This window comes from Uloborus diversus, chromosome 4 (assembly GCF_026930045.1).
Source record: "Uloborus diversus isolate 005 chromosome 4, Udiv.v.3.1, whole genome shotgun sequence".
NCBI lineage: Eukaryota > Metazoa > Arthropoda > Arachnida > Araneae > Uloboridae > Uloborus > Uloborus diversus.
Window position 1 is genome coordinate 8,512,792 of NC_072734.1, and position 13,387 is coordinate 8,526,178.

General features: G+C 32.4%; 1 protein-coding gene across 4 annotated transcripts in view; it reads left to right on the forward strand.

Moving 5' to 3' along the window:
* LOC129220246 (phosphatidylinositol 3-kinase regulatory subunit gamma-like) overlaps positions 1–13,387 on the forward strand; it is a 77,728-nt gene that overhangs the window by 41,877 nt on the left and 22,464 nt on the right. For 3 of the 4 annotated variants that reach the window (XM_054854614.1, XM_054854615.1, XM_054854618.1), the window contains 4 exons: positions 8,982–9,050; positions 10,484–10,517; positions 10,604–10,714; positions 12,399–12,482. In XM_054854614.1, the coding sequence (XP_054710589.1) occupies positions 8,982–9,050; positions 10,484–10,517; positions 10,604–10,714; positions 12,399–12,482 (298 nt within the window). Of the gene's footprint in view, positions 1–6,046; positions 6,129–8,981; positions 9,051–10,483; positions 10,518–10,603; positions 10,715–12,398; positions 12,483–13,387 lie in introns of those variants that run through there. The other variant, XM_054854617.1, reaches the window with a different exon arrangement.

A 13,387-nucleotide genomic window follows, 5' to 3' on the forward strand; every position in this document is an offset into this window, starting at 1 on the left:
TCAAATGTAATTATACCAGATCGCGAACGTAACCTTTTTTTTTTTTTAAATTTATTTTCGGGTAATGAACGAACTGCACTTATGTAAGGCGAAAGAGGAGATATGAAGTCATTAAAGATGTTTAAAACGATGGATTCAAGGAATGATCAATGTAAAAACGATATAGAACTGCATTGGTCTTCTTCTTCAAGGATTAGGCATATAGCCTGTTCCGGCTTCTTGGTCACCCCACCGCTTCCGGGGCCTACCACGGTCTCGTTTGCCCCTTGGTCTGTAATAAAAGGCAGCTCTTGGAAGTATCCCTCGTGCCATACGTCGAACATGGTTTTTCTAATCGTTACGATATTCCGTAATTTTTGCATTGAGACTGAATATCTGTAACTCCCTACGAATGGATTCATTCCTTATTTTGTCTAGGATAGTGCAGTTCTTCAGTGATCGCAAATACTTCATCTCTGCTGCTTGAATTCTGCTAGTTTCTTGACTGTTCAAAGTCCATGTTTCAGAGCCGTATAGTAAGGTTGGCACCGCCATAACCTTAAAGAATTTCAGTTGTGTTTCCTTTCTCGTTTTTTCCTTTAGGGTTCTTGTTGAAACCTATGTAATTTGTTTTGGACATCATTGTCGTGGTCAAAGGTGATGTCACATCCTAGGTAGTTAAAGTGCTTCACCTGTTCAATAATTCTATCATCAATAACAATTTTACTTCTAATTGGCTCTTTACCCCTAAATGCCGTAACTGCATTGGTGTGGTACACAATTTGATTGTTGAGAAACATTAAGCAAAAAAGAGCATAATTTTATGTATACAATTTTATAAAATTTAAATGCTCACGTCTGTATCTTAAATTTGGTGCGTAATTTCAATTTCAGCATTTAGTCCTTAACGGTAACTTTGCGCTATGTTGATTAACTTTGGGCCACTTTAAATTTATTAGTATCTTTGACTTAAAATAAGTAATTTAAATTTTAAAAAATGTAATAAAGTAGAAGGCCCAGTGCTGCACTCTTCCGGCCAGGTTATAAAATAAGTTTTCTACTCGTTATTTTAGAAAGAAAAAGTTACCAGTATTGCATACAATTAGTTGTATCATTCAGTAATTGAAGGGTCTGCTGCAAAAATAAATAAATAAATAAATAAATAAAAAAGAAGGATTAGCTCAATTTTCAAAGTTTTCGAGAGGGCTGCATCGGAACGGGAAACACCAATCCACTTTTTTCTTTATTATGTTTCAATAGCTTTCCATGCATACTCCTGATTACAGTTATGCAGGAAAAGTCACAAAAGTGTAAAAAAAAAAAAAAAAAAAGATAATAATTAGAATGAGATTAGGTGTCCATCAATGTTAAACAAGCCTCAAATATGTCTCTAATAATTCGACTCTTGTTCAGCTTTGTTTACAATTTGAAAAAAAAATTATATATATATATATATATATATATATATATATATATATATATACACACACACATATAAACATGTTTATGATCTGCATGCATAAAACCAATGATAACATGTGGTTAAAAGTTTAAATTTAAAGCACTGTAAACCGTTGTTTTGGATTCTCATATTCTCGTTTCTGCTAGCTCTGGAATTATCTCTAGATTTTGACATACGTGAGTATTTTGACTGCGCGTCTTTTTTTTTTTTTTTGAAAAAAGAGAGCTTCGTGCGTCCTAGATTTACTATTTATATTCTAATCAGATTATTTTGGCATAGCAAATAAATTTAAATCTTCCGATGCGTAGATCTACATTTTTTTTAACTTGAAGATGAAAAGCTATGGTCTTTTGTGTTTGCATGTTTTTTCTAAGCTTTTCTCCGTTTGTTACTTGAGTAGATGATTTCAGTTGATTCCACACAAATGAATCTTCAATTATGTAGCGCGCGTAATATTTTGTTACATTAAAACATATACTGGTGAATTGATGTGCGAATGAATCTTCATTTCTCAGCTGTGCATAATATTTTTTTGCATTAAAGCATTTACTGGTGAATTGATGTGCGAATAAATCTTCAATTCTCAGTTATGCATAGTATTTTTGTTACATTAAAACATATATTGGTGAATTGATACGTGAAAACAACAAAAAAAAAAAAAAAAAGATGCAGAGGATTTGAGCTCAAACGCATGCTTTACTGGATAATTATTATTATTTATTTGCGTCCCTATTATTGATGAATAACTGAAACCATTGATTTAATTTGAAACTCCGTACAATTTTTATGTTTTACGTGTGAATTTTCTTTCCGATCTATCCCACTCTCTGACCAAACGGAATTGTAATTGGCTCGGAACCGAACATTTCCGGGTTTCAATCTTGACTTTATAGTCGCTGCTTAAACGAGAAGTGGTAATTGCGACTCCTTAGCCCTCCCTCATCTTCTTACTTGATAAGGGGTTTTTTTTTTTTTTTTTTTTGATCACTTCGAAAAGGAGACCTCTCCAGGAAGGTGACTTTCCCCCCATAGTCTGCACAGAAATCAATCAAGAAATAAATTTCTTGTCTACATCCTATTAAGGTTTTGAACCTTCGAAGTGCAAAATTTACCCACAAATTTTCCCTCGTTTTTCAGTTTTATTGACAATTTTTAGTTTTGAGTGATGGATCAAAACGTTATTGCATGTTTCCTCCTAAATAAGGTTACTTTTCATCTTTTCTTTCGTTGTCAACGACTAGCTAATCTCAGTTCAGGTGCCCCGTTTTCAAAGCAACCTTCCTTACTTCCCAAAAATCAAGCCATTCCAAAGCTTATAAGCTTTCTTTAGCAATCTCCAGATTGCTTGCACTTTTCCTGCGTCAAGAATGTAATATGTTTAACTCGTCAAACCTTTTTTTTTTTTTTTTTGTTCCCGCCTGCTCCAGCGCTTAAACCTTCGGCAATCATGGCCAAATCTTAGGTGGGTGAACTTTCATATTGTTCATAGCATCGCTCCTCTTCTTTCTTTTATTTTCTGCTCTTCACATTTCTTATTCATCTTGTTGTTTTCTTACAATTATTTATGATATTTTCACTTCACTCGTTTCATTTGCTATCTGTAAGATTATAATCTTCTGATGCACTACAGCATGTTGCAGGCCAAGGCCATCCCAATTAGTTTTCGCCATCTGGTCCGATGCTTCTCCAGTATGAAACTTTTTTTTTTTTTAATGTCATGACCAAGTTTAGAAACAGTTTGGATTGGGATCATATTTTAATTGATGGTTTTAAAAATAAAAAGTATTTCTTAGGCTAAAATTCACATTTTTGAAAGGAGCAAGGGAGACTTCCGTCTGACCTTTATATGCAGAAGGGATCATAACTTTTTGATAGGCAAAAAAAACAGCAATATTATTTCATTATCTTAACCTTTCATGTTTTCCCACGGTTTTTCGCTGTCTTTTTCTGTTTTCCACACCTTTATCCAAGTTTTTGACAATTGTTCACTTTTACTCCTCTAAAATTCACTAAACACTTTTTTTTAAAAGTAGTATACTATTGAAGTTATGCACTCGTTTTTATATTCACGGGCTGTGAATCTTCCTTTGGTGTGGGTGTCTCTTGACTTTTCTGGAAGCAGATCTGAACATTTTTTTTCAGCAGGAATTCCGCCATGCCGCCCTAAACTGATTCTAGTTAGTAAGCTGATCATTGTTTCAATTTTCAAATTTCTGGAAATTCCTGCCGTAGGTCCCTTTGGACCCATGTGGTTCCCAGCACCAATTTACATTTCTTGTTAGACTGTTGGTTTGCTGTGTGCAGATAAGGCTTGGTTGAAACACACGCAAGAACCATTGAAGTCGTTATTTACACTTCGTGCTGGATCTACGATCTCTGAATATATTTCTATATTTTCAGTAAGTTATACCGCCCTATAGTCAGGGCTAAGGCAGAAATACATGAAATACACCGCCAACTCAGTCATTCCAGCCGAGGACTGCCGTTTCGTGCTTCTCAGTCACTTCCTAAGCCAGGCTGATGAGTGCTAATAAGCACGAAGCTGCAAACCTCGGCTGGAGTGATGAGTTGGCGACGTATTTCATGTATATTTCTATATGTTTCCCACAAGAATAGAATGAGAAGTGTATTTTATCTCAAAGGAGGGAAGCATAACTACTGCAACAATTGAAGCTTTTCCTTTTTGACTTCTTTGAAAGAAATATCTCTACTTGAAAAATCATCAAAATTCATCAATCAGTCATACCGATTCCTGTCACTTCATACATACATACGAAATCGTGTCCAGCGCAATCAAAAAATTAAAACTGATGCATTTTTCCAGGAGCGCAGAGATTTGGCATTGACAAATATTGCCAACCCTTATCTGGTAATAATGAAATTCTGATTGCGCTTCATTAACTAACAGTTGAATTTGCCGCCGGAAAAGTTCAACTGTTTTCTTTTGATCTTCTGAGTGAAAACATTTAATTCTCGAATTGTTTAAATTTTTGTTATCTTTTCAAGTAATGCTTTCTTTTCTTCAATGTCTTGAAAGTTTGAGAAGGATGTAGGTGGAACATGATTCCCCCTCCGTCCCCTCGCCTTGTTATAGAAATGTACAGTCGACTCCCGCTACAACGCGATCCGACTTACGCGAAATGGCTATAATGCGATTTTTTCCTGGTGAAGAATTTTATTCCTAACTCGAATTCTTCACCCGCAACATGAAAATTTTTCGAAGGAATCGCGGTTTTTTCGTGAATGGACCTTCATCCCTTTGGCATCGCTGAGGGCGGAAGTTCCCACACCGTACTAGTCTAAACATCGCTTATACAAATAACTACTCCTCATCCCCCCCCCCCCTTTTTTTTCATTCTAATATATGGGAAAGTTGATGAAATATAACGACACCTAAGAGCGCTGTTTCATTTAAAGTTTGTGAAGATAGAAGGAAAAAGAGAAAGTTTCAACAACTATAGTGCATTCGTTTTTCTTACTACAAAATGTACGTACCGTAGTGGTTTATTTTACGTCTTCCTTTCCCATTGATCATTGATTTTGTGCATCGAGCAGTTTTTTATGTTAAATAAGACTTTTTTTTTAAATACAATAAATAAAAATTCTATTTTTTGTTTAAGAAACAGTAATATATAGTTAAGAAATGGTTTGTAACAGTTTGAGGTGGTGTTAACAAGTGTCTTTAATCGTATGGGTATGTTTATAAAAGTTTTTACACATACCCTTTTCCACAACGCGAAATTTCAACTTACGCGAAGGGTCTCGGAACGCATCCCTCGCGTAAGTCATAACTCGACTGTACACTTCTTTATTACTAATAATAAAGCTGAAAGTCTCTCTGTCCGGAGGATGTCTGGATGTCTGTGACGCGCATAGCGCCTAGACCGTTCGGCCGATTTTCATGAAATTTGGCACAAAGTTAGTTTGTAGCTAGCATGGGGGTGTGCACCTCGAAGCGATTTTTCGAAAATTCGATGCGGTTCTTTTTCAATTCCAATTTTAAGAACAAAAATATCATAGGAAGGAAGAGGAAATTACGAAATTATCATAACGGGGAACCGTAACATGGGCACAAGCCCATTGGCGAGATACGAAATTATCATAACGTGGAACTGTAACATGGGTACAAGCCAATTGGCGAGAAAATTCACCATACATTATTTGTAAATATACAGGCGAACCAAAAGACCTTTTAATTTTTCTATTACGGGCAAAGCCGTGCGGGTACCACTAGTCTTCTATACAAGTGCATCGAAGAAGTAAATGATAAATAAAAACAAAGATAAGGTGTCCCATGTCAAGTGAGGGCTCTTTTAACCCTTCCAGTGTACAGGGTTAATTTTGAGAAGGTTTTTATCTTCTCCGTTAATTTTATGCGAGTGATCCTTTATTGCCCGATGCTCGAGTGAAGAACAAAAAATGTAATCCAGCAGTGACGAGCCAACGTCCAAGGACAGTCCCTATCTCCGTGTTTAGTTGATTTGTGAAAGCTTTTTCTGTGCGGCTGCGTTATCTCTGAACTTTGACCTTCGCCTGTGCCGAGTTATCTCGGGCCCATTTGCAAATGGGTCGCATCCAGCAGCTACCTGATCCTTTCTCCTCTCGGCGGCCACTCGCTGAAGTGCCGCGCGGACGGACGGTCTCCGGTTTCCTTCGGTGGGCCGCACGGGCCTCCTTCTTCTAAAAGGTTTGTGTCGATTGAATATTTGTGCGACTCAAGTGGACGCTGTGTGTTGATTTTGATCTCGAGTGGGCTCCCTGGCGATAAGCGCTTTTGGAGGATGTGTTTTGTGGCAGCTCTCTTTGGAAAGAGCGCCTTCGTGTTTTGCTAATGTCTCTCTCTGAAATTTCGCACGGATACCAGCTTGGAATATCTGGGATTATCTAGGAGTAGATCTGTTTTTTTGAAATTTCGTAGGTATTGCATTGGATTTTTATTTTCTGGAATAGAGTTTGGATTGATGCAAATTAATGAAACTGTCATTTTGCTTAAATGTACGGAGGAAAAATCATTGTGACAAATTATGTTTGAAATGAAAACCTTACTCCTTTTTTTAATTTATTCATTGAAATCTCGTGATTTTGCTGTGTGGCAGCTCTCTTTGGAAAATTCTTTGTGTGTAACTAATATCTCTCTGAAATTTCGCACAGATACCAGCTTGGAATATCTGGGAGGAGAGTTCAGATTTGATGCAAATTAATGAGTTAAACTGTTACTTAAACATAACTGTAAAAAAAATCATTGACAAATTATGTTTGAAATGCTTTAATTCTTTACTCCCCCCCCCCTCCTTCCTTTTTAATTAAATTTATTAATTGAAAATCTCTTGTAAGTTTTGAGTGGCAGCTCTCTTTGGAAAATTCTTCTTTGGGTGTTGCTAATGTCTCTCTGAAATTTCTCATGGATACCAACTTGGCTTTTTCTGGGCCAAGTATGTGTTTTTTTTTTTTTTTTTTCGAATTTGCACCGGAATTTCTTTTTGTTTATTTTTCCTCCAGGAGAGTTTGGATGGATCCAATAATAAATTTGTTTTGTTAAAAGTAAACTATCCTTTTGCCGAAGCAGAACTATGAAAAATCATAGCTATTGATTAAATTTGTAGTGTTACAAAAACTCCCCCCCCCCCTCCCTACTTGAATTTATTCATTGAAATCTCTAACAGATTTCATTATTTTGAGTAAGGCTGAGTTAACTTTAATGTCTTTTATTGACAAAAAGATTTTATGCTTTTGCCAACACCTTTAAAAACACTAGTCAAAGAAGAGGTGAAAAAGAAGTTGTGCACAGTTCACATATGTCAAATCTTTTAAAGCATTTTTGAGCGTGATGTGAAAATGTATAAGTACATAAGAGTAAAATTAAAGCTTGATTAAATTTTCAAGGTATGGGGTCGTCCACAAATGATGTCACGCTTTGAGGGGAGGGGAGGTGCGTTTGTGAAGCTGTCTCAGTTTATGACAAAGGGGATGGAGGGGGTATCAAGAAGTGTGGCATCAGACATAACAGTATCTGGGTGGCGACAAATCAGGGAAAAGTCAGGGAACTTTATTAATCAGGGAAATATCAGGCAAATTTTGAAAAAGATAACAAAAAATCAGGGAAAATTGATTTTATGAAATTTTTTTTTCTTTATTTGCTTTACAAAATTAAGTATCTTAATTCCCTATGCATTTTCTGCCAATTAGCTGTTTAAAAAAAAGTAAAATTAATGAGGTGCGATTATACACTGCCGCATATTTGTGCATCTTTTTTCCTCAACGTCAAAGTAATGAATCTTACTTATTAACCACAGGATGAATTTCCTAAGATTGCTTCTGTGTCTGTTAGGTTGTTTATTTTACCTATCTTGACATTTCCCTTTAAGCTTTCAATGCGACGTAAAATAAGCAACCATACAGGCAAAGAGGAAGTCTTCATTAATGCCTTAGCTCCTTTGCTTTTACTCCATTGTCTCGAAGTGATTAGTGTACTGTAATCATGATTTCAAGAAGAAATCTTTGGTTTTTGAATTAATACTGATAAAAGCTTAAAAGTTATTACTTCTGCGCATTTTTAATTTAATGGCTAAAATTTAACTTTTAATCAAAAAAAAAAAAAACTTTGTTTTTCGCTATTATACTATTTGCTGTCACTGCAGATTATAAAGGTTTTCTTCTCTTCAGACTTAAATGATTCTTTTATTTTATATTATTGTATTCTTCTTTTATATATTTTGAAATTAACGAATTGCTTTTTTTCCCCTTGCTTTCAAAGTTGTTTGTTACAAAAGCAATCTAAGATTTTTTCCCCTTACATACTGAAATCATTTGAAATAGAGTTAACTTGTGTACTTAAGTAAATATCTTTATTTTTTTATTGTGAAAACGCTGTATTCATTCATTAAAACCTATGTTCTTGATTAGAGAAAAGTTCCCTATGAATTGATGTCAAAAGTTTCATCCGTTTTGTATAAATATGTCTGTTTTGTAAGAATAACTACATTACTTCTATTGTTTTACTATTACTTGTTATTCTTGCAACAATTATTATACTGTTTGAAAATTTAGTTCAACATAATTTCAATTACTTTTTAGTTCTACCATAAATACACCTGTTTTTAAGAGTGATTTTAATAGTTTCTTAAAATTCATATGCTAAGTTGTTTCTAGAAGTAAAGTTTTTTTTTTTAATTTTCTATAATCTTTCCATGTAGGGAAATTTAATATACTGTTTTTTAGGGGGCTTTTTTTTCATTGACTTAAAAAATCGACTTGATATGTTTTTTTTTTTTTTTTTTTTTTTTTTACCATTTTGTTAAAAAAAGTAGCATTTTTTAAAAATATATCTTTAGTTCAACAACTTTACACAACTTAAAACGCATTTTGTACAAACATACAATGGATTTCAAGTAGAGCAAAGAAAGGAAACCATTATCATTGGTAACGTAAATCAGGGAAATTTGGTGAACTTAAATCCAAGATTGTTTCTTAAAAAAGCTAATCCCTGTTGAGGCTTTTTTAAAAATTTGTTATTATATTGTGTTTTTTTCTTGTTTTCTAGAAAATGGGCATTAAAGAAGAATACTTTCAAAAAGCAATTTCTGCTGGAGTTGATCATATTGGCTGTGCTGTAAGTAATTATCAAAATCTCTTCATTTATGGCTGCTAAAGTTTGAAAGTATCTACTGTCAACTCTTGATTTTCTGAACGACAATTAACTAGAACATTGGTTTACAAAAATCCAATGATCAAATTCAAATTTGTTTGCCATGTAGAAATTTGTCTAATCTCTGCTTTAAAGCAAAAAGGAAAAAAGTTTTCGGCCCTTTTTTCTGAACTGTAGTCCTATTTTATTGCCATTTTGTAATATTTATTTGTAAATTACATGTGATTAGTCGCCCCAATGGGAGGTCACTGTGACCTCCCAAAAAATTCTTATTCAGCGAATTTTGGGACATAATTACAATTTTATAATTTTTGAAAATCTGAATGTCCCTTTTCATGAGGTGTACTTTTGTGTTCGTACCCATGTTTTATCAGGCGGCAAAATTTTAAGTTCCATTCAGCAAATTGAAAATTTCCGCCCTCTTAAAAATTTAATTTTGGTGTGCCAACTGCATGTAATATGAAATAATTAATATTTTGTTTGATATCACTTGTTCTTAATTGCTTTGATAAATGATCCCAACTCTTTTTTCTTTCTAAACAATTGGATATCTAAAAATCAGTTCTCTAAACACTAACAGTCCCAATTCATGATTTGAATTAAATAATTGATAGTCGACTGTCTTATTTTAAATGTTACAAAATTTTTAACAAATAGTTTAGGTAAACTAATGATTTTCAGAAATTTTTTTTAAAAAATGATATTTTTCATTTTATTTATTGATTTATTTATTGATGCTGAAAAGTCTTTTGATATGTAAGAACTTTTGTTATTTTAAGTCATTAAACTTTCATGGATATATTTGTTAAATTTTATTGTTAGTTCAAACTTGAAAAACTAGTTTTCTTTCTATTTTAATTAGCAGTAAGAAAGATTAGGATACATAACTATTATTAAATTTTACTTCAACTCATTTACTGTGTAATAAGATGAATCAGCATAAAAATACTTCTGAAATTGATAATGTTGACATTGACAGCCAAAATAGCAAAGGGTCTCCTTTTTAAAGTTCACAGGAAATCTTAAAGAAGTCGTTTCTAAAAATTGCATAAACTTTGTGTTTGCATAGAACATTAAAAGTTTTTGGATGGGGGGGGGGCACTACCTACCATGGCCCGGGGTGAAACCTACGGCAGGAACAACACTGGTTTGAGAATCTTCTAGAAAGTTGTACTTTTTGAAACTATTTGAGTTATCAAGTAATATTCATTACCTTACCTATTCACCTCAAGACTCAGCTTTGCTTCTTATTTTCGCTCAAATATTCTTACTTGATAATCTTTAAATAAAACAACTTTAATAAATGACAAATAAATCATTTTTGCATTTTGCACCTTAATTTTCTTTATATTTGTTTTAAAATGTGGCTCAAGCTTCATTATTTTTATTTCTTTTAGAATCCACTGCAAACTACTTTATTAAAAGAAGAAAGTAAGTTTTTCTTTTATTACATCAACCTTTTGTGCATGAATATCCAATTCAAGATTGAGTTGTAATTGATTTTCTTTAAATTTCAGATTTATCAACTTCTAGCAAACATTTCGAAAATAGTATCACATCTTTCCTACACTGTGAAAAGTGTCATTTGTACCTTCACAATTTAATGCAGAAAACTCACACGTGCCAAGGTAAAAATAATTTATATGTTATTTGGCTCAAAAGAAATTCTTGAAATAGTTCATCTTTAAATGCTCTGAAAAAATAAATAATAATAATAAAACTATGAAATTTGTGATGCTAATTAGTTTATATCTACTGGAAGGAAAAGTGTCATAATTAGTAAGCTTTGAAATTGTCACTTCATCAATTCAAACAGTTTTACTTGTTTTTGCTTTTGTCTTAAAACACAAAAGCCCTTATAAGCAATGTATAAGTTGAAACTATTTACTACACCATTGAAAAAACTCAAATTTTCGAAAAAGAAAAATTGCAGGCATGTGTTTCATGGTTACAAGATAGCCCTTTTTTAATGCAAAATAGATGTGAACTTATGAATGGAAAAACTTTTATTGGATGCTTTTACATCCTTAAGCTTACAAAATTTTTTGCATCAAAATGTTTTCCTTGTAACACCAAAGGAGATGTTACATTTTTTTGTTAAATGTGCTTTTTCAGCATGCTGTAATTTTAAATTTTGTATAAAAGGATTTATTTGTTTGTTTTAATGTACAAATTTCTCACACATGATTGTGTTTGTTAAACATGTTTCATTTATTCTATCTCTACGGAAATTTGTTCTTTTTTTTATTTCGAGGATTTTACTGATGAATTAGCTTTCATTTAAACCTAAATTTTAGGTTCTAAAACATTAACTTTCACAATTTAAGTGGATCTCTTGTTTGAAAATTTTCATATTTTTAAAAAAAATTAATTCTATTTTTTCTTTCTGTCTAATCAATTGGTCATTAGGATCAGTTGATTAAGGGCATTGTTCTTAGCCCCCTAATGAATCATAAACTTTGCAATAGAGTAGAAATTTTTTTATGCATAAAACCAATAAACGGGGTGAAATAAATAACATGTATGTCAAGTTTTATGACAAATGGTTCAGTAGATTTTGTGGAAATAGGTTGGACAGGTATTCATGAGAAAAGCTACAACTTTTTTCTAAAACTTGAATAAAATATAGTTCAACTCAGAAATATTTGGACAGTCAATCACATTACTACATTTAATCTTCAATTAAAAAGTAATTTGGAACAAAAAAAGAAGCTTGGTTGCATGAATGAAGATGTATTTCATTTGCAATGTTTTTAAAAGAAGTTACAGTATATTTTTCCGGAGGAATAATTTATTGTATTTTTGCCAGTATTAAGATTCTGCAGTCTGAATAGGATGGGGGGGGGGAGGTAAACTATTTCTGTCCTGGGAACGTATAGGACAGTGTCTGCAAATATTTCATTTTTGTCATCTATTGTACTACAGCTTTATTGTAAAAGCTTGCTATTGTGGTTTCTACAGCAAATTAAGCACAAAAAAAAAGTCAACTCCCAACATTTCTCTATTGTTAGTATGGAATCCAAAACACGTTTCTTTAAATATCTCAAAACCTCATTTCTTCAGATACTTTCATGGCAGATTTGTATTAGATAAGTTATCATATAAGCAGCATGTTTGTAACATTATTAATATAATGTTTCATAAATTTTTCCCGACATTTTCTGTAAAATGTTGAACTTGATTTTCTACATCTTTTTTAATTTAGTGAGTTTTTAGGAAAAATGTATTAACATTCATTTTATTGAACTGCATCATAATTAATAGTTTTGACAAGTGTTTTAAACTTTAATAATATATCTTTTTCGTTTACAGTTTGTGGACATTCTTCCCACAGTCCTTCTAATTATGGTCAAATATCCCCACAGTCCTTAACTAAAAATGACAAAAGTTCTGCGGGTAAGAATACTTTTGAATGCTTTAAAAGTAAAAATTGTATAGTTAAAATGTGTTACTTATCAGAACTGCAAATTATATTTTTTATTTTAATCCATACTGTTTGCAGTGTATTGTTGTATATTCTTTAACGTCTCTACAGGGATATTACTGTATTGTTTCATTTATGTGTTGTGTATATGTTAAAGTAAATGTAATAAACTGGTGATTGCATATAATTATCTGTAATTATTCATAATTGCCAATACACTTGGTAAATATGATGAATTATTCAATATTTCTCTAATTTTCCAGTTTATTCATATAATTCCCCAACACAAGATGGGGAATGTAATAAATTAATATTACGCTGTGGAGTAATGAGGGCGTTAACACTTTATTCTTTGGAATATTTAATTGATAGCTGCAAAGCCATCCAGAAGGCATTTGGGGATCTTACAGCATAGGAATAAGACTGCAACACAATCTTGTGTATTTGTTTTATTTTTGAGATCACACTCTAGGAAAATTATTGATTTTATAGAAAATGAAAGTGATAAAAATGTCTGAAAAAGAGCATAACAATGAAATTGCTGACAAAACATATCAAAATCTTAAAAACAAGATATGAAATCAGTTTTTTTGAAGAATAAAGAGGCTGTTTTAAAAGCTGCTATTCAATCTGCATTTCCCTCTCTTCTAGTTATTCATGTTTGAAGTTTTTTGATCTAAAACAAAAATCAATTTTGTTTATATGTCTCTTATTCATGATTTTTTTTTAATTGCTACCTTATAAAAACACGTTAAGTGAGAGATTATTACTGTGCAAATTAGAAATAGTTATGCAGCTTTTAGAATTGTACTTGATATGTAGCATAAAGATAAAAGTTGAAAATAGTATTTGATGTTTAAAACAGATATTTTGTTCG